General features: G+C 44.2%; 1 protein-coding gene across 2 annotated transcripts; it reads left to right on the top strand.

Annotated features, from left to right (window-relative positions):
* The first annotated feature begins 1,824 nt into the window (after window positions 1-1,824).
* Window positions 1,825-17,212, top strand: ARG1 (arginase 1). Of its 2 annotated transcripts, XM_075553936.1 has the most exons (8): window positions 1,825-1,881; window positions 7,184-7,256; window positions 9,794-9,968; window positions 12,663-12,822; window positions 14,479-14,573; window positions 16,274-16,378; window positions 16,598-16,734; window positions 17,046-17,212. In XM_075553936.1, exons 1-8 carry the CDS (start codon window positions 1,825-1,827, stop codon window positions 17,210-17,212), a joined length of 969 nt encoding a protein of 322 aa, XP_075410051.1. The 2 variants fall into 2 exon arrangements, with proteins under 2 accessions (XP_075410051.1, XP_075410052.1); XM_075553937.1 differs by lacking the exons at window positions 12,663-12,822; window positions 14,479-14,573.
* Window positions 17,213-19,736: the final 2,524 nt, after the last annotated feature.

Raw genomic sequence — 19,736 nt, 5'->3', positions numbered from 1 at the left:
AACAGGTAAGCACTGAACTACTAGCAGAAAGGTCAGCAATTTGAAAACACCCAGAATCACCACAGAAAACAAGCCTGGAAATCATGGTTCCAAAAGTCATGGTATGAAGAACCCTCTTGAGCAATCCTACCCTGGACACACAGGGTCACTGTGACCTGGGACAGACTAGACTCTGCAACAACACGCCTCGAATAAATGACTCAAAGGATGTTTATGGGCAAGCTCATGAACTACACAGAGAAAAACAAAGTTGGTAAAGTTACTCACCAACATTCGAAGATGGCCTAGAGATGGATTAAAGACCTACATGTTTAAAGATATGCCCTTAAGCAGCGTAGCAATATATTGAAAATGTAGAAATATACTTTGGTGATTTGAAGGGGGCAAGGACTTAAATAAAGCATTCAAAACACAGAAGTGGGGGTTTTGAATGATAACATCCACCATGTTATCAGATTACTGACCATTTGGGGAGAATGTTGGTGGATGTGCACATCGAGGGGCAGTAGGTACGCCCTGGGAAACTGTGAAGGTAGTACAAGTCAATCCATAGGTCAAAGGAAGGAAGCCTCTTTGGAAAACGGGTCTGGAAGTGGACCTGTGGAGTCTTGGGCTCCTCACTCGTTCATTCAAAGCCGTCCACATCTGAGGCACTGTTCTGAGCACTAGGAATCTTACAGACAAGATTCTCTGTCCTTATGGGATTCATTTATTTCCCCACAGTGTCTCCCAGGGGCAGGAAAAAGAAATCAGCTTCTACTAAGTGAATTCTCCCTTATAATTACGACTACATCACATTTTAAAGATGTACGTGTCCTTAAGCTGTCCTTTGTCTAAACTCCTATTGCGGTGAACGCGCTGGTAAACAGCCTGCAGGAGCACACGGAGTGTTGCCTTCAGGTGCTTTGGGTGTCAAGCACAGTCATTAAGTGGATCCAGAACGCCCAAGACTGAATCATGTGTGTCGCCTGCAGCCTACGAGTGCCATGTGACAGCCTCCCGGAGCTTCAATGTCTTCCTCAGTGAAATGGCATTAAGAGGAGACATCAGGAAATCAGTGCAATGAGGTCACGAGCATAGAACAGCGCCTGGCGTATGAAAAATCCCCCCACATTAGCTATTTTTATTCCTATACCTTGATGGCAAGTTCCCAAACGGGAATTCTTCCACACACCGTATTTCAAAATTGGCGTGACAACGCTTCTAGGTCTATCATTAGGCAATTGTTCCCCTTCCAGTAATAATCAGAACAATAATCCAGTAATCATCAGTCATACTCTTTCTCGGCGACACTCCCCTGCTGGTGTAGCAAGTCTCTCTCGTGGATTAAACGTCTATGCAGGTGTGCACAGCAGTCACTCAGGGCACTGGAGACCGCAGGGACTCGGGCACATCTCGCCACTCTCGGGTCTGCATTTTAAACCGAACTCAGAGGCTCTGAGAGGACGAGGAGCCGCCCTGAGGTGGCGCGGAACCACAGCTGCCTTGTGAAACTGCATGCAATTGGCCATTGCCTAAGAGATGAATGCCACCCAGCTAGCCGGCTTTTGGAAAAGGGCGTGACTTGGCATAGTGAATAATGTTCAACGAATGCAGCCCTGAGACTGAGAGGATACAGGAGCAGTTCACTCCTGAGACACTTTGCATAGTTTCCTTTTGGCTTGGGCGATTTCTTCTGTGGGTGGAGCCCCTCTCCCTCATTAAAATAAAGGTAAACAGACTCAGCCCAATTATAAATGGGGGGGTGAAATGTGTGTCCTCTGTCACTGCGGGCCAGAGGGTGACGGCTGGAGAAGCTGGGCACAGGGCAGAGCCGGCCGGAGCATGAGTTCCAACGCAAAACCCATAGGGCTCATCGGAGCTCCCTTCTCAAAGGGACAGGTGAGGAAACACTGGGCTGGAAATGGAATTGCCTTGACAAATTTGAGTTAAACATGACTAAGTTGTTATTTGGGTCTTGGTAGTTTAGCCCCATGACATAATCTGGTCCTGGGGGTTAGGGAAGTCCTTTTTACCATGTCTCAACATTGTATCGTTATGATCATAAATCTGTTTGTTTCTGTAGCGTCTCATCCCCACGAAAGTCACTTTTATTTGAATCTTCCAAATAGTTCCTGCTATCTTTTAAGAGGAAGCATTTTTGTTTGAACTGAAATGGACGGTTTCCATGCTGCAGATAATCATGCAGATATTGTCGCCCTGATGGTCCTGCGTGTGGTGGGAGGAGGGAGGCTTTTTAAGAAAACCTCGTCATCAGTTGGGCAATTCATACCCGGGAAAATTACGTGCATCGGAGGTAATTCCAGACTCCTTGGAGCTTGGGTAACCTCAATAGCACTGCTCCACACAACCTTGTAAATTATTCACTGAGGGGGCTTCCACGAGTTTGTAGGGGAAATTCCACGAGCTTTCCCCTCCACAGTTCTGTGAACCTGTTGAAGCCCCCTGGGGTTATTTTAAGACTTCCGTGTCGTGATAAAGCTGGTCGTTGGAGGTCTGTTGGAGCTCTCTAGGTGCCTTTCTGAGGGGAAGAAGAGCAGAAAAGAAAACCAGCCTACAAAACGCCAACACCGAGAGGACTGCTAGATTTATGAAACTCACAGATTCACCTGCCTGCCAATTAAAACCATGCCCGTGACATTGACAAGCAAAGCCTTTTCTTTCTGCCGGAACACACTCGTCAGAGTGAATGTAAAGAGATTTCAGGGAACCTCGGACGTCAGTATGAGCCGGTGCTACAAATAAAAGTAAAAAACTACCCCAGCAGAAGACCGGGTGTGGGCGGAACTCCTCAGCTGGACGGCTGCTGCTGTTGCGTCCGGGGCGAGCGTTCTCCGGGGATCGCAGGAATCTCTCTGTCCACCTGGGCAGCGCTTCCTCCCTCTTAGTTCGCACTCTGGCTTTTTATTGCAAAACAAATTGGTAGAGGCCGGAGGTCAGAGACCTGGACTGCATTTGGACTCAGTAAATAGTGCTCCATGCCTCCCATGGTCCCTCCCAGAGAGAGCGCAAGGACATTGTGCTGACATGGTCATGTTTCTGTCAATGCTACAGTTTACTGAGAAACCCACAATGACCCCAATTGTCCAAAAAGAAGGCAAAGAAATAACTGACAAGAAGAAGACAGGAAGAGAGAGAGTGAGGAAGTAGACTGGGCAGGCGCCGGCCCCTGGACGTTAGCACGAGACTCAGACAGCGTCGTGAGCGGCAGCCCCCACGCACAGCGGACAACGTGCTGCCCAGGGTTGGTATCGGATCAGGCCATTGTGATGGTGGCCTCTCACGCTTTTCATGGACTGGTTTGGGGAAGTTGATCGCACGGCTGTGCTTCCTTGGCCCAGCTTCGTCTAGAAGCTCTGCTATATCTGGTAGCTTTGTACAATCCAAAGCCTCCTCTGAGAGATGGCTGGCGGCTGTGCGTGAGCTGCATTGTCTGCCGCTTGCAGCCAAGTTCCCCAAGTGCAAGGTGAGAATTCTAACACAGAACACCATCGTCCTCCTGCAGCCACTGTAATAAACCAGTTGCTGTAGAGTTGATTCTGACTCACAGGGACCCGTGTGTTTCTGTAGAGAGTTACCACTGGCTGTGTGTTTCAGAAATACACAGCCGGGCTGTCTTCTGGTTAGTAATTGAGCTCAGGGATGTCGAATAGCCCCTGTAAGGAATAACATTTTAGAAATATCACCGGATGCGCATTTTCCATCCTCAGTAACATTGTTTGCTTTTCCTTCATACAGCACACACCCCTCCTCAATTAAAACTTGGCCATGAGACTTAAGCATAATGGTCCAGCATAGCAAGAATTGAAAAAAGGTTTTTCTACATTCAGCCATGGTGATTGTGGGGTCCATTGATTCCATTTTTCACACCTAGCAGCCCCATGTGACAGAGTCAAGTAGAACTGCGCCAGGGGATGTTTATCAGACTGTAGTCTCTTTTTGTCCCCTTTCTGATACCAGTGAAGTTGAATTTCATGTTGACTATATCCTTGTGGTCACTCCACACAGACATAGTCCTTTCTGTCTGAAGTCTCTGAGCCATACTCAGTTGACCTTTATCGGGAAAAGGTCTTTCTTTATGGGAGCAGATCAGCGCAGGCGTTTCTCCCGGGGAGCTGCCGGGCAAGTTTGCCCCAGGAATCCTTTGGTTACCAGCAGATGAGCACTTAACCATGGAACCACCAGGGCTGTCGGCACTGTGGCCGAGGGGAAAATGCTAGCATATAAGCAGTTCTCCCCACCTAGAATGAGATAAGAATTTGATAAGTGGGGCGGGGGAGGGGATAGGCAGGAGAGAATGCCGGAAGGTGGGTGCTGGGGGGTTCCTGAGAAAGCACTCTAGCCCGTTCCTCCTTCCCTTGCAAGGCGGGCGTGGGGTGGTGGTGGCAGAAGGAGGTGGCAGCCAGCGCTGAGTAGGGCATCATTATTTTATAATTAACGAAAGCTCAGAGACAGAATCATTTGCTCCGCATCACACAGCCAGTGGCAGAGCCAGAGCTACCGGATGTCAAAGCCTATGCTCCTAAGCTACCTACTTGGACACGCCAGATTGGAGCTCGCACTTGTGAGCAGCAGAGCCGAGCAAGTATTTGAGATCTAGTTTAAAACGTTCATTGTGCTGACAAAGCAATTCCCAAAGTGGGCAAACCAGGCCGTCAAAGAACACCCTCAGGACAATTGGTCTGCACCCAAGTCTGAAAGCGCTGCAGAAAACGTCCCTGGGAGAACGTTCAGGGCTACATTGGGACAGATGGAGCGCCAACGAGGAGTCTGTAAGATTTCTCCCAACGTGTGAAAAGGAGCTGGGCGGAAGGTTACGGAGTTTTAACCAACTGGCAGTTTTAGGACATATACTAAAGGCTAGCCCTCCACTACCATAAAGAGAACCCCTAAGAGCGAAATTGATTCTAGGCAGTGGATTCTCATGGCACCGCCAGTTTGTTCATGGAGGCTTGCACGTAGCAACGATACTGAACAGGTTTAGAGGATCCTCCCGGTTATAACGGACTAGAAATAACAGTCTGGAAATTCCCTTCTGAAAACCAGCCAAGGGAACCACACGGATCACAAATGATCCACTCTGTGACTGCTCGTGCTGATGGCAAAGGCCTGGACAGGGATTCACCTCCTTGTGCGCCCAGCTGCTCTAAATTGGAAACTGACACAGGATAACTAACAAGAACAACTACACACTTATAGGATTTAGGAATATAGTCTAGCCATGGGAAATAAAATGGATGGCAGAACATGAGCCAATGCTGAACCTTGCTGGGGCTTAACATACACTATTTGGTGTGTTAATGCAAAAGGGACTCAAAGAGCGCAGCACATGTGTCAGGACAAAGCGGGGCGTCCCTTGCTGTCAAGGATGGAACTTTGATGCCAAGGATTTGCCTGGCTGCTGACCATTTGAGAAGAAAGATGAAAAACCCCTAGAAGACGTGCATCTTGAGCGCTTCCGTCAGCCAGGAGACTGGAACCCACCTCCTGCCAGCAAGAAGTGTTCATTGACTTGATAGAAAGATAGTAAAGGCAGCCGTTTCTCTTTGATGGTGCTTTTAATTTATTGGGTTGGTCTATGGCCTTGTTTTCAGCCCATTTCTCTCCAGGGCCCAGGAGGTACTCGCCTGATGACTGGTGCCCATGCCCCCCTTTCATCATGCCCAAACTCTTCCTTGGCTTGCAAGCTTTTCCCATCATGCTCTTCTATTTTCCTGGTGAAAACCTACTCATGTTACAAGACTCAGCTAATGTTACAAGACTCAGCTTACATGCCACCCCCTCCATGTAGCCTTCCATGATACGCACTCATTTTGTTTAAAGGCCCCAATCCCCTTATAACTTATACATTAACCAAATACAGAAATCCACCCCCTTTTCATTTTTGTATCCCAACTTACATTATGCCTTTGCACAAAGTAAGAAATCCTTTTGATGCTGTGTATTAAGCATTGGACAGCTTACCACAAGGTTACTGTTTCAAACCTAACAACTGCATGAGAGAAAGGTGTGGCTGTCTGCTCTTATACAGATTTAGTCTTTGCATCCCTACAGAGGGTCTCTATGACTAGAAATTAACTCAATGGCAGGGGATTAGGTTTGTTTGCACAGAATATATGTTTACTGTATTCATAACAAGAATCTCCAGTGGCACAAAATGATTAAGCCACCGGCTGTGAACCAAAAGGTTGATGGTTCACGCCTAGCCTGCAGGTCAACCAGAGAAAGATGTGGTGACATATGCCCATCAGGATTATAGCCTAGAAAACCCTAAGGGGAAGCTCTGTTCTGCCACCTGGGGTAGCTCTGTGTTCATATGGGCAAGCCAGCATCTCACCCAACAGCATGCTGACAGCAGGGCGTGGTGCGAAGAAGGGAGGCGGGCTTCAGCATCTGAAGGGTCTGAATGGGAGCATAGGCTCTGTGGTAGTCACCTAATCTGGTGTCAGTTTAAGGATTAAGAGTGTAGGGGTGGAGTCTAGGCTGTCAATCTGGAGATCGCCAATGAGACTTCTGTGGGCATGGCCTTCTCCTGAGAATTCTGGGAAATCTGGTACTTCCTCCTTGGAGGCGGAAGACATCTCTCTCTCTGCTACTCCCTGGGAGACATTGCAGAAGATAAGCCACATGGACGCAACCAGACCTCGGAAGCTGGAGAAGCCACAGAGAGACCCCTGTCAGCACTGAGATGCTTACACCACCACTGGACCCAAAAACTTTCTACCCACTGGCTTTTGATCATCCTGCATTTGGCTTTGTTGCATGTTTTGTGAGTCTGAAGAGGACTTTATAGATTGGTATGGGACATATGGGCTAATATCAGACTTAGGGCCTTGGACTGGACTGGGTTGTTTTCTCAATGTTCAATTGCTCTTGTATATAAATCTCTTTCTTATACACATATGTGTGTCCATAGATTTGTTTCTCTAGTTTCCCCTAACACAGGCTCTGCCACTTTCTAGCCATGTGATTTAATCCTTTTGATTCCAGCTCTTTCTGCAAGACACCCGAGTAATGCAATTGACCTTGCTTTGAGGCCCACATGAGAATACGTAAATTCCTAGCACTGTAGGACCTCAAGATAGGATAGTGACACTCCAACTGTTTAAATGGTGATGTGTTCCTTTTGTGGACATCTGAAAGTGATGATCATGTCTGTTTTGTCTGTTCTTTAATTGTTCAGCCACGAGGAGGGGTAGAAGAAGGCCCCATTGCATTGAGAAAGGCTGGTCTTCTTGAGAAACTTAAAGAACAAGGTACATTTTCAGTTGAAAGAATCCTTTTGTTTCCCCAACCCCCACCCCCTACTCTGATGGAAGGAGCAGGGGGCTGGTTAAGCTGGGTGGGTCGGAAATGGTATTTATAGCACAGAATGCAGATGGTTTGCCACCTTAGACATGTATGTTATAAAAGGAGCCTCCCCAATGGGGAGAAAGTCAGAAGTCAGTGCTGGATGAGTATTCCCTAGAAGAACACGTAGTCCCATCCCAGAGACAAGGGGGCTTCAAAAGCGTGTGGGGAAATGCCACTCCCTTTCCCATGACTTCGTGAAGCCTTCTCATATTTAGTCTTTGCAGCCAGACTATTCTACAAGCAAATCTCGGCGGGGAGGGGACGGGGGCGGCTAGAGGGCAGGACAATTGCGGGAGGGGACGTGTGTGGAAAACAAGTGAGTTGTAGTTAGGGGCTGTTAGAGGCGCCACACTGCTCCACTAGGTTTCCAAGGCTGTCCCCTTTGAGAAGCCTCTGTGCCTCTGGGTGGGTTCCAACCACCAAATGTTGGTTAGTCAAGCAAGGCCATTCATGTCACCCACTCTCCTTTACCAGTAAGAAGACACGCCCCCTTTTTAAAAAGAAAATGAATAACAGTAATAATAGTAACAATGCCAGGTGTTTGCATAGTGCATATATGTGTTTAAACACACACACGCACACACACACGGCTTCAACAACTTTGTGGACAAATGTAGTGAAAAGGTAATGGATTTCCCTTTCATGAACATTCTGAAGCAAATGCAAAATTGTATGTATTTTAAAAGCATAGGTTTAGGCACATGGGATCTTACATGAAAAACACGAATGACGTGTCAATGAAGTGGAACCCGTGGAACCGCCCATATTAGTGATAGCATGTCAAAACGTGAAAGCTACTCTGGAAAAGTTTGCCAGTTTCTAAAATAATGCTGACCTTTTGACCCGGAGTTAAATTCCTAGGAATTTACCCAAGAGAAGTGAAAATATATGTTCCTGCCAACACTGATACTTAGACTGGTAGCAGAATTATTTATAATAGTAAATTTTCAGTAGCAAGAAAACAAAAGAACCAAATGTTCAGCAGCTGGTAATTAGATGACAAGACGTGGTCCACCCATAAGACTGGGTAGGACTCAACTATATAAAGGGACCAACAGGTGCCACAGGCAAGGGTGTGGATAATTTTCAACTCCATCACCCTGTGTGAAAGAGGCCAGGCCCCAAAGACTGGGTACTGTCGGCCTCCATTTAGTGAAGTCTAGAAGACGACAGCAATAGCTGATGCCTGGGCTCGAGGTGAGGATGGTTGCAGTGGGGCAGGGGGACACTGGGGGCTGGGGGGTGTTAATGGAGTGTTCCACAACTCGGTTGTGGTGGTGGCTGCAAGTCTCTGCATATTCCCCAAACTCATTGACCTGTTCCCTTACTATGGGGGACTTTCAGTGCCTGAAAAGTGGACCTTACTAAAGGAAACAACAAAACACCCAACAGAGAACAGAAAGCTTGTTTGCACAAGTGGACAAATGCCCTCAGCAAACATAACTTGGCAACATTTTATGCTGACTAATTGTCTGGAGCGTTACTGACTTGTATATACGTGAACGTAACACACAATGAAGTTTCAATTACCTATGGAACATGGAGCCACCCACGCTAGTTTTCTGTGGCGCTGTGCGCTTTTGAGGCAGAGCTTCCTTTTAAGGAAGTACGTCAGAAATGTGGGTGCCTGCTCTTTTTGCTTTCCCTTATTGAAAAGATGTGCGATGATCAAGCCTTCATCGCCTGAGTCCTGGAGTGTCAGGCTCAGCATTCAACCTATATTCGTTACACCTGACCCCAACACTAAAAGGCAGGTCCAGTGGGCAGTGCCCAGAGGGAGAGAGCTGGGCTGCCTCAGCAGATGACAGGGTGCATTAGAACACAACCACAGCGTTGGAAATCTTAGAAAACACATCCGTATTTTCCTCTAGGTATAAATACTGTTTTCTTAATATTCTTTCCATAGAAAATTTAAAAGCACATAAGGAAAATTCAGAGCTAGGTTGTTTTAGATAGGTAGGTAGGTACTGAGAGAGAGAGATAGATATCAGGTCCAAATCAACTGGTTAAAAATGTTAGGTCTTGGTGTCTAGCCTAACTGGCTCAATTCAATAAGGATCAGGTACTGTGTGGGGCCCTGGGCGATGCTGCTAGGCAGAAGCCTTAAAAAAAAAATCCAAAAAACGTTTTATTAGGAACTGATACAACTCTTATCACATTCCATATATACATCAGTTGTGTAAAGCACATTTATACATTCATTGCCCTCATCATCTTCAAAGCACCTGCTTTCCACTTAAGCCCTTTGCATCGGGTCCTCTTTTTTAACCCCCCCTCCCTCATGAGCCCTTGATAATTCATAAATCATTATTTTGTCAATGTTGCCCTGTCCAATGGACCTTCCAGAATTTTTTTCTTATACCATTTAAATCTTTCTAAATTTGGAATCATCCTCTGCATATTGCTTTGTAATCTGCATTTTAAAAACGTTTCATTTCAGCATGCGATGTGAAAGACTATGGCGACCTGCCCTTTGCTGATGTCCCCAATGACAGTCCCTTTCAAATTGTGAAGAATCCAAGGTCGGTGGGGAAAGCCAACGAGAAGCTGGCTGGTATGGTGGCAGAGGTCCAGAAGAGTGGGCGAACCAGCTTGGTCCTCGGTGGAGATCACAGGTCTTGTTGAGTGATTGTGGGAGGTGGGCACAAACCACCTAAGGCAGTGGTTCTCAACCTTCCTAATGCCATGATCCTTTAATACAGTTTCTAATGTTGTGGTGACCCCCTACCATAAAATTATTTTTTTTGCTACTTCATAACCTTAATTTTGCCACTGTTATGAATTGGGCAACCCCTGTGAAAGGGTCGTTGGACCACCACAAAGGGGTCATGACCCACAGGTTGAGAACCGCTGATCTAAGGGAAGGATAGCCAAGGCCGGGTGGAAAGAGAAAACAGATGGGAGAGAACTGAGGAATATGTTCCCCCTTACACTTTAGTGCCAAATGACATGATTTTTTTAAAATCAAATTTTCTATAATTTTAATTTTATTGGATATTATGGAGGTATACTTTGTCCTGTGAACCTTCCAAAAGTTCATGGAAAATGGAATTTTGAGAGAATGGAATTTTTCCATGAACTTTTTGTAGTCATCTTGTATTTGAAGTCTTGCAGTATCTTTAGAATGTTTTTCACCATAAAATAATTGTAGTACAAACATTTTTTCATTCATGTGTTTAGTCTTCAGAAGTTTGTGAGAGTTGCATGCTTGTGTATAGCCTACCTTGATTGATTTAAGAAACATTTGGCACTGGTGTGAAGATATACAAAGTGTCAGAAAGTTCCTGGGAAATTCCATGATCTTTCAGCTCCATTTTCCCAGTTTTTAGAGGCACCCTCATAGGCATCATCTCTCTCTATAAAAGGTACTTTCTTAACAACCCTTGCCAGGACCTTTCCCCCTCGATGTATACATTTGTTTAAAATGTCTGAGTATGTTATATCCCATGTTTTGTTCGAACCCTGTGGTACAAATCTCACGCTGGCGTGTCTTCCTGTGGAAGTGTAGTCTTCCTCTCCATTAGTAAGCCCTCTTCACTTTCAGCAAGGTAGACTACGTCACCTGCATACAGTCGGTGGTTCATGAGTTATCTTCCAATCCTAAGGCTGCGTCCTTCCTTAGACAGCCCAAATGCTGTTTATTTGCAGTCTATAAATTGACTTTTCTGATTTCAAGCCATGCAATATCCTCGTGTTTGAATGACTACCTCTTGGTCTATGTAAAGGTTCTGCATGAACATGATTAAGGATTCTGGAATCCCCTTTCTTCATGTTATCCCAAACTGGAATCAATCTACACAGTCAAATGCCTTTGTCTAGTCCAATATTTCCCAAAGTGGGTGATATTGCCTCCCAGGGGGTTCTGGAATATTACAAGGGGCCGGGGGTGAAGGGGGTGGGGGTGAAGGCTGCAAAATCAGATACTTTCCTGAATTACAGGCAATAATGCAAACATGTAATTGCCAGGGGAGTGCTGAATAATTTTTTTCTGCAAATGGTGCAGTAGGCCCAAGTTTGTGAACCAATTTTCTAAACACAAGAAATAACTTTGGTACTGTCTGCTCTGTTTTCAGCCAAGAGGCACCAGATATCAGCAATGACATCCTTTGTTCCATATCCTCTTCTGAATTCAGTTCGAGTTCATGGCGGTTCTCTATCAATGTTCTGCTGCAACCATTTCAAATTGCCCTCAGCAAAATTGTACTCTTGTGTAATGTTAATGGTACTGTTGGGTAATTTCTGCATTTTGTTGGATTAGCCTTCTATAGAATGGATATGAGTATGGATGTCTTCCTGGTGGTTGGACAAATTGCTAAATACAACATTTCTTGGCATGGAGTGCTTTCATATTGCATCAATTACCAAGCCTTACTTTTTGCCAATGCATTCCATTCAACTTGAATTTCTATCATTTACATCAAACACTGATCATATGCTACCTCCTGAAATGGTTAAGTGTTGACCACTATTTTAATGCTTCCTGCAGAATTTCAATTTTTTGCCCATCGAAACGTTTTTCTTTCTTTTTAATCGTTTTATTAGGGGCTCATACAACTCTTATCACAATCCATACATACATCAATTGTGTAAAGCACATTTGTTCATTCATTGCCCTCATCATTCTCAAACCATTTGCTCTCCACTTTCAAAATTACAACTTGAGTCTAGATTTGTTTTATTCAGTCTTTCAGCTTGAGAAATGCTAACCGTGGTCTTCCTTTGATTTCATGATTCCACAAGGTGCAGAGATCTGTGCCTAAGGCCACGGCCCTTTCATACCATGCTTCATGTTGTGGTGACCCCCCCCCCCAACCATAAAATTATTTCGTTGCTACTTCATAACTGTAATTTTGCTACTGTTATGAATCAGGCAGCCCTTGTGAAAGGGCCGTTCAACACTTAAAGGGGTCGCGACCCACAGGTTGAGAACTGCTAGACTAGAATATTTTGTCTTCTTGACTCATCCTTTGAATTCTTTGGTTCACCTCTTTATCTTCTACATTCACTTTAGCTACTCTACATTTAACAGAAAGCTTTAGTCTCTTCAGACATCCATTTTGGTCTTTTCTCTCTTTCTTATCTTTTAATTGATCTCTTGCTTTCTTTGTGTATGACGTCCTTGATGTCATTCAACAACTGGCTGGTCTTTGGTTATAACCTACTAATAAGGATATGTGATAAGCATACTATACTTTTTCAAATAGAATAGCAGTCACTTTGATTCCAAGGAAAACCCGTTGAGTTGCTGTAATGATCTGTGTCGAGACACTCCAAACTTGATGCTTATACAAACCTTTCTTCCTCCTTAGTTTAGCGATTGGAAGCATTTCTGGTCATGCGAAGGTCCACCCAGATCTCTGCGTCATTTGGGTGGATGCTCACACTGATATCAACACTCCACAGACAACCACAAGTGGGAACTTGCATGGACAACCTGTGTCCTTTCTCCTGAAGGAACTAAAGGGAAAGGTAAAAAGGCTGGCTGACAATGTGTTTCATACGAGTAACCTTTAGCAGAAGTTCAGGTGGTGGGAAGGAAGGGAGAATGCTATGGCATCTTATTCTTGGTGCAACCTCAAGCCATTTCCTCTCAGTCAACAAGATAGGATTAGTTGGTGGAACTGGGTAAAGCTCTGTCTTGTACCCGACTTGTCAGTCTGCAAACTGACATTGCACACATCTTCCCCCTGAGCCTCAGCATCACCCTTTTAGGTACACAGAGGGCTGTCACTTGCTGTGCAGTCAGCGCTGAGTCACGGCGATCCCATGTGTGGCCCAGGAAAAGCGTGCTACATTGTCAATGGACAGTTATTTTGGGAAACAGACAGCATGTTATTTCTTCTGAGTTGCCACTGGGTGGACTGAAACCAAGCACATGAACTATGTGTGCCCTGCAGGCACTCCCAGTGATTACATTTTTATAAACAAGTTATCAGCTCAGTTTAAAAGGCCATGCTGAAATCCCAAGCATATATCAGGGGAAGGTCCAGGAGCAGGACTCCTAACTCCCAATTCTTTGCATTATGCCACACAGCCTCCTCCTCTTACAAATTCATTGATCACACGTTACAAGTTTTTTTTTTAATGGGTTTTCAAAATGCAGGTTTATAATGATTTGCATTAACATTTTTACTATAAAATAAACATACCAAAATGGTAGGGGGGAAGATCTATCTCCTTGTTCCCTACCTATTTCTGTTCTAAAGCAAGTAAAATTCTAGATCAAAACATTATCATTCTAAACTTTTATTATGTGTGATGGCTGCCAACTATTGGTCCCGATAAGGATTCAAATTTCATGTTATTCATGCATAATATTTTCTGAATTGGTGACCCAGCATAGATTTACAAAGTTGGAGAAAGTCTATCTAGCAATGAGAACGACCAAGCTCAGCTTCAGGACTGAGCAGACACATTATAATGGGACGGGCAGCCCAAGTCTGTCTGGCCGAAAACTTCCCTCAAGTCACCCTGACCACCCTGTGGATGAAGTCCATTATAGAGGAAGAGAAGGAAGGAAGTCACTTATCAAAGTAGGGGAAGCACATTGATTTCTCATAGAAGAGTCTGGGTTAGCAAGGCTCAGTGGGGCACAGAGCAGGCAAACCATAAAAAATGGTTCAGGTTACATTGGGACCCAAGGGTGAGGCTATGCCAGGTGAAGACAATCTAAGGTTTCCTGAGCCGGGTGGGTGTAGGTGGGGGGCAGGCTGCTTCTTAATTTTGTGTTTTTTCAATCTTAACGATTTTCTCTAAATTCAAGGTATATGTAAATTCTTATATCCTAAATATAAGATGTATGCAATGCAACCTGCTTGCCTACTTTTCAATGAAAGGTTTACTGCTGTTGTGGTTGGCTGCTGTCAACTCACAGCAACCCCATGTAGGTGGAAGTGAGCTGCTCCAGGAAGATTGTCCAAACTGTGATTGCTGTCTTCTGAGGAGCCTTCAGATGTATTTGAACCACCAACCTTTTGGCTGGTAGTCAAGTACTTCACCAATTGTGCCTATCAGGACTCCCAAAGATTTACTATGAATCTCCAAACCCCCCAAAACCAAACTCACTGCCATAAAGTCAATTCTTAGAGGCGCATATATAACCAAGTGGAAACATTGTGATTGCAGATCCCTGACGTGCCAGGATTCTCTTGGGTGACTCCCTGTATCTCTGCTAAAGACATTGTATACATTGGTCTGAGAGATGTGGACCCTGGCGAACAGTGAGTTCATGTCTTCATGTCTCTTTCTTTATTCCTTTCGTGTGTTAGGAATGCTTTACTGTCCACGCCTACAAGAATTGCTTATGCTCTCCCTCTGTGACACAATTCACAAATGTCAATACTTCAGATATTGACCATAGTGTCCTTTTCTTTAAAAGCCACAGGATCAAAAGATTTTGATTGGGGAGTAGGGTTGGTGTAGGGGGTTAGGGAATCACTGATGAAGGAATACTTAGTTTCTGTTTGGGGTCACAGACACTTTTAGAAATGAATAGTAGCAACAGTACACAACATGAGGAATATAATGATGATCCTACTTTATACTCTTAAAAATGATCAAAATGGCCTATTACTTAACAGCCAAAGAAAAAACAATTGGCAAAGGATTTGAATAGCCATCTCTCCAAAGATGACAGATGAATGACCAATAAGCCCATGAACTGATGTGTACCTTCATTAGTAACTAAACAAACCCCCTCCCCAACAAATTCCCTGCTACGGACTCAAGTCTGACTCATGGTAACCTCATGGACAGAGCAGAATTGTCCCTGTGGGTTTTCGAAGCTGCTATGTCTTTACAGGAGCCCAAAGCCTTGCTCCCATGGAGTGGCTAGTAAGCTCAAACAGTTGACCTTATGGTCGTAGCCCATTGTGTAGCTCACGATACCACTCTGCCCCCCCCCCCCCAGATTAGGATGGCTATTAACAGAAAAAGGGGAAAATCACAAATGCATGAGGATGTGGACAAATTGGAACGGCGTGCATTACTGGTAGGATTGTAGAATGGTACAACCCCTAAGGAAAAGAGTTTGGCAGTTCCTTAAAAAGTCAGATAGAATTACTGTATGGCCCAAAGAAATGGAAGCAGAACCACGCCAAGCAAGTTGCAGAACAATGCTTGCAGCGGTGAACTTCGCAACAGCTGGAATGTAGAAGCAACGAACTAAATGCCCATCGAAGGATGACTGGATTAAAAACTGTGGTACAGACATACAATGGAATATCACTGTCATAAAAAGAAATCATTTCTTAATACGTACAATACAGATGAACCTTACAAATAGTATGCTCAGTAAAATAAGCCAGTCACAAAAGGGCAAATAGGATGGCGCCCCACAATATCGAAAATTGGAAAATGCAGAGACAAAAATGTATTAGTGGCTACCTACCAGGAGTTGTGAGACGGGGAGAGGGAGAAGGGGGAAATTGTTGCTTAAAGGTCCTGAGTTTCTGTTCTCAACAAACTTACTGCCATCTAGTTGATTCTGACCCACAGCAACAATATAGAGCAGGGCAGAACTGCTCCTGTGGGTTTCAGAGACCATCAAACTTTCCAAGAAGCGACAGCCTTCTCGTTCTCTCTTGGAGTAGCTGGTGGCTTTGAAATGCTGACCTTGCAGTTTGCAGCCCAGCACCTCACCAGGCCTCCTCGAGTCTCGCCAAGGATGCTGAAGAAAACTGAAAAACAATGATGGCAGCACGGCTTGGGCAAGGTCATGAACGTCACTGAGCTGCACAGGTGCAGATGGCTGAAAAGACTAGTCTAGTTAGGTTTGGATAAGAGAGAACATGCTATATACATACAATGAATATATTGTCATAGAAAGAAGTCATGCTTTGATATGTGCTACAACACGGATGAACCTTTCAAATCAATCTCATTATAACTGCATATTATCTTAATGTTTCTTCTTTCATAGCTATATTTTGAAGACCTTTGGAATTAAATATTTTTCGATGAGTGAAGTGGATAAACTTGGCATTGGTAAGGTGATGGAAGAAACATTCAGCTACCTCCTAGGAAGGTATGATGCTTGTGTGCAGGGGGGTGTGTGTAGCCTAAATCTTATAAAAAAACTTGCTAGCTGCTGACACTAATCAATGTAAATGCTTGAGAAAGCCTTTCTGTAAAATCATGACACTTTACCGGGCTGCTGCTTTTTATACAGCAGGCTAAGAACTATACTTAACCTACGAAACATTAAGTCTCCCTTAATCCGAATTCCTTCCCCCTTGCTCAAAAGAAAGAAAAGGCCGATTCACCTGAGTTTTGACGTTGACGGACTGGACCCCTCTTTCACACCAGCTACGGGCACACCAGTGCAGGGAGGTCTGACTTACAGGGAAGGCATCTACATCACAGAGGAAATCTACAAAACAGGTAGGCAAGACTCTGGTGGAAGCAGCAGCAGCAGGAACCTGGCCATTTTTATCAAGGGGCTTCAAATTTTTCGTTGTCTTTTAATTCCACTTTTGAATTTTGTGAGCCCACCTTGTATTTCTACCTTCCTGAAGACCAAGTGCCTAATGCCACTTCGAAAGCAGCCCTCGGGTGATGCAGTTACGCGAGTGCAGAAAGAGTGCTTTTCTGATGGGCTACCACTTCCCGACATTCCTGTGTAATCTTTCCAGACTGTACTGGAGCTTAAGACGTTAGCTCTTTATAAACGCTTTGATCACTTGTTCTTGCAGGGCTCCTTTCGGGATTAGACATCATGGAAGTGAACCCATCTCTGGGGAAGACACCAGAAGAGGTCACGCGCACAGTGAACACTGCAATAGCAATCACCTTGGGCTGCTTTGGAGTTGCCCGGGAAGGGAATCACAAGGATATCAACTACCTGGGCCCACCTAAGTAGATGTGGAGACACCTTATTTACGACCTCACTGCTAATGACAGAACTAGCAAAGCCAATAATTGACTTCAGCCCTATAGCTATTCTCCCCAAAGTTGTTCTTTCAGAAAAATGATTTGCCTTAGTAAATGTTATACAAATAGTGTAAACTGCAAAATCTGACTTTCCCTTGATGTGAAATTCAAGATTTGGACATTCTAATTTTGTGAAATTTAAAAAGGTCCTATTTCCTATTTTGGCCGAAGGGTTTGGAAAGAAAAATACCCATTAATTTTCATTTGCAAATGTGCTGATACTTATACACTCCCACACAGAATGGGATTCCCAGTACCTGCAGACAAAGCTATAGCATCTTAAAAATATTATGTTCATGTTGTTCGCAAGATGTGAATTTTATAATAAATTCTTTGTTAGATTCTATTGTGTTTATATGTCCCCAAACAGGTGCACATTATACACATGCATATACTACTTAAAATGACCTTAAAGATTTAATAACCTGCAATGAAATCATTCTCAAAACATTGGAAGATCACTTGAAAACCATTTGAATTGTCTGGCTCTGATTTCTTCACCTGTAAAATGTGTAATATTTGGGTAATATCAAAATTTGTGAGTGTTGTTGTTAGGTGCCATTGACAGTTCCAGTTCATCGCGATCCCATGCACAACAGAAGGAAACATGGCCTGGTCCTGCGTCACCCTCACAATCGTTCTCTGCTGGAGCCCATTGGTACAGTCACTGTGTCAAGCCATCTCAAGGGTCTTCCTCGTTTCCTGGTGCCCCTCCACTTTACCTAGCACAATATCCTTCTCTAGGGACTGTTCTTTCCTGACATGTTCGAAGGATGTAAGATGAAGTGTTGTCATCCTTGCCTGTAAGGAACACTCTGGCTATACATTGTGAATGCTATACGGTCATATTTTAGCATTTTTAAAGCTCAGACATGATACTGGTTATTTTAAACATGACTGATACTCAGAGCCTCTTGGGAGGTTGAAGATATCCTAAAAAAAACATACTCAGGAGCCAGGAAAATCAAGCTGCCATTTTGACTCCAAGATATACTAATTCAGATTAGGATCAATTCAATGCCATAGAGTCGATTCCAACTCAGAGCAACCCTATAGGACAGAGTAGAACTGTTCCTGTGGGGTTCAGAGTCTGTAAATCATCATGGGGGTAGAAAGCCTTGTCTTTCTCCTACAGTGCAGCTGGTGGTTTTGAACTGCAAACCATGTGGTTAGCAGTCTAACTCGCAGCCACTATGCCACCAGGGTTCCTATGCACATTAGAACGGCAAACTAAAATATCAGTGACTTCCAAATGTTCCACTTCCTTCAGCTTACAACCTTTAATATCCTGAAAAATTAATTTTAGATTTGGGATAGTGAAGAAAATGAAAAACAACAACCAATACAGCAAATTTCATGGGAACCAAATAAAAACATGGGAGCCAAAATTCTTCCTTCCCCCTTCTCACCTCCACCAATGAATGACTAACCTATGCAAGGGAGCTCTCAAACATTTTAGGAAAAATTCATCTTTTCATTATTTTACCAGACTTCTTGAAGTCTGCCATATAAGAATCCTAGGTAGCCTCATTAAGCAGCCTCCCTGAGAAAATCGTGTTGCTATTGCTTAATAAGTATAAGAAAATACTACCATCGGATTGTTCCCTAGGAACCTAGAGTTTGATGCCTGTTGCCTGCCTCTAAAGTCTTTGAGGAGAAAAAATAATTTCCATCACTTGTAGTTATTTTTTTAATAAAAGAACATGACCAAGTCTTTCTAGGACTAGGACAAGACCACAGCAGAGACATAGCGTCTGGTTAAGGGAGAGCATTAGCACTGGGTCATACTGCTGCCCAAGGGTTTGCTTCAATACAAAGCTTTTAAACAAGACACAAGAGGTCAAAGAGGACCGTCACGTAACCATGTTCGGTGGCAGATCAATATAACATATTTTCCAGTGAGATTCCCGGAGCAGGATCAGGGCCATGACTGGAGCAGGTATATGAGGGGGCACAACCCCCCCCCCAAAAAAAAACCCTGGAATTTTCCCCCCTAAAGCTATGTATTTAAAAACATTTTTTTTTTAACAAAACAACCCTATCACCTTCAAAGTACTCTTCATTACACGTAATACATTTGTCCCATCTGCGATTCCATTCTTGGAAACATTTTTCAAACACATCTATTTGGATGGCTGACAGCACCTCCCCTCATTTTATTCTTCACATCTTCTTTATTGTCAAATCGCTGTTTTTCATGTCCCTCTTCATTCTCAGAAACAAAAGTCGCAGGGAGTGAGGTCAGGTGAGTAAGGTGCATAGGGCAAGAGAGGCATGCTGGGGGGGAGGGGTTGTGCCCAAAACTGGCACAATGAGATGCAAGTGCAGGTGAATTGTCATGGTGGAAAAACCAGTCTGCCTGGCACAAATCAGGCCTCTTTTGTTGCACACTGTTATGTAATCTTTTCAGAACCTCTAAATCAGTGGTTCTCATTCTGTGGGTCATGACCCCC

Source organism: Tenrec ecaudatus, chromosome 7 (genome assembly GCF_050624435.1).
Source record: "Tenrec ecaudatus isolate mTenEca1 chromosome 7, mTenEca1.hap1, whole genome shotgun sequence".
Taxonomy (NCBI): Eukaryota; Metazoa; Chordata; class Mammalia; order Afrosoricida; family Tenrecidae; genus Tenrec; species Tenrec ecaudatus.
This window is presented reverse-complemented; position numbering and strand designations above follow the sequence as displayed.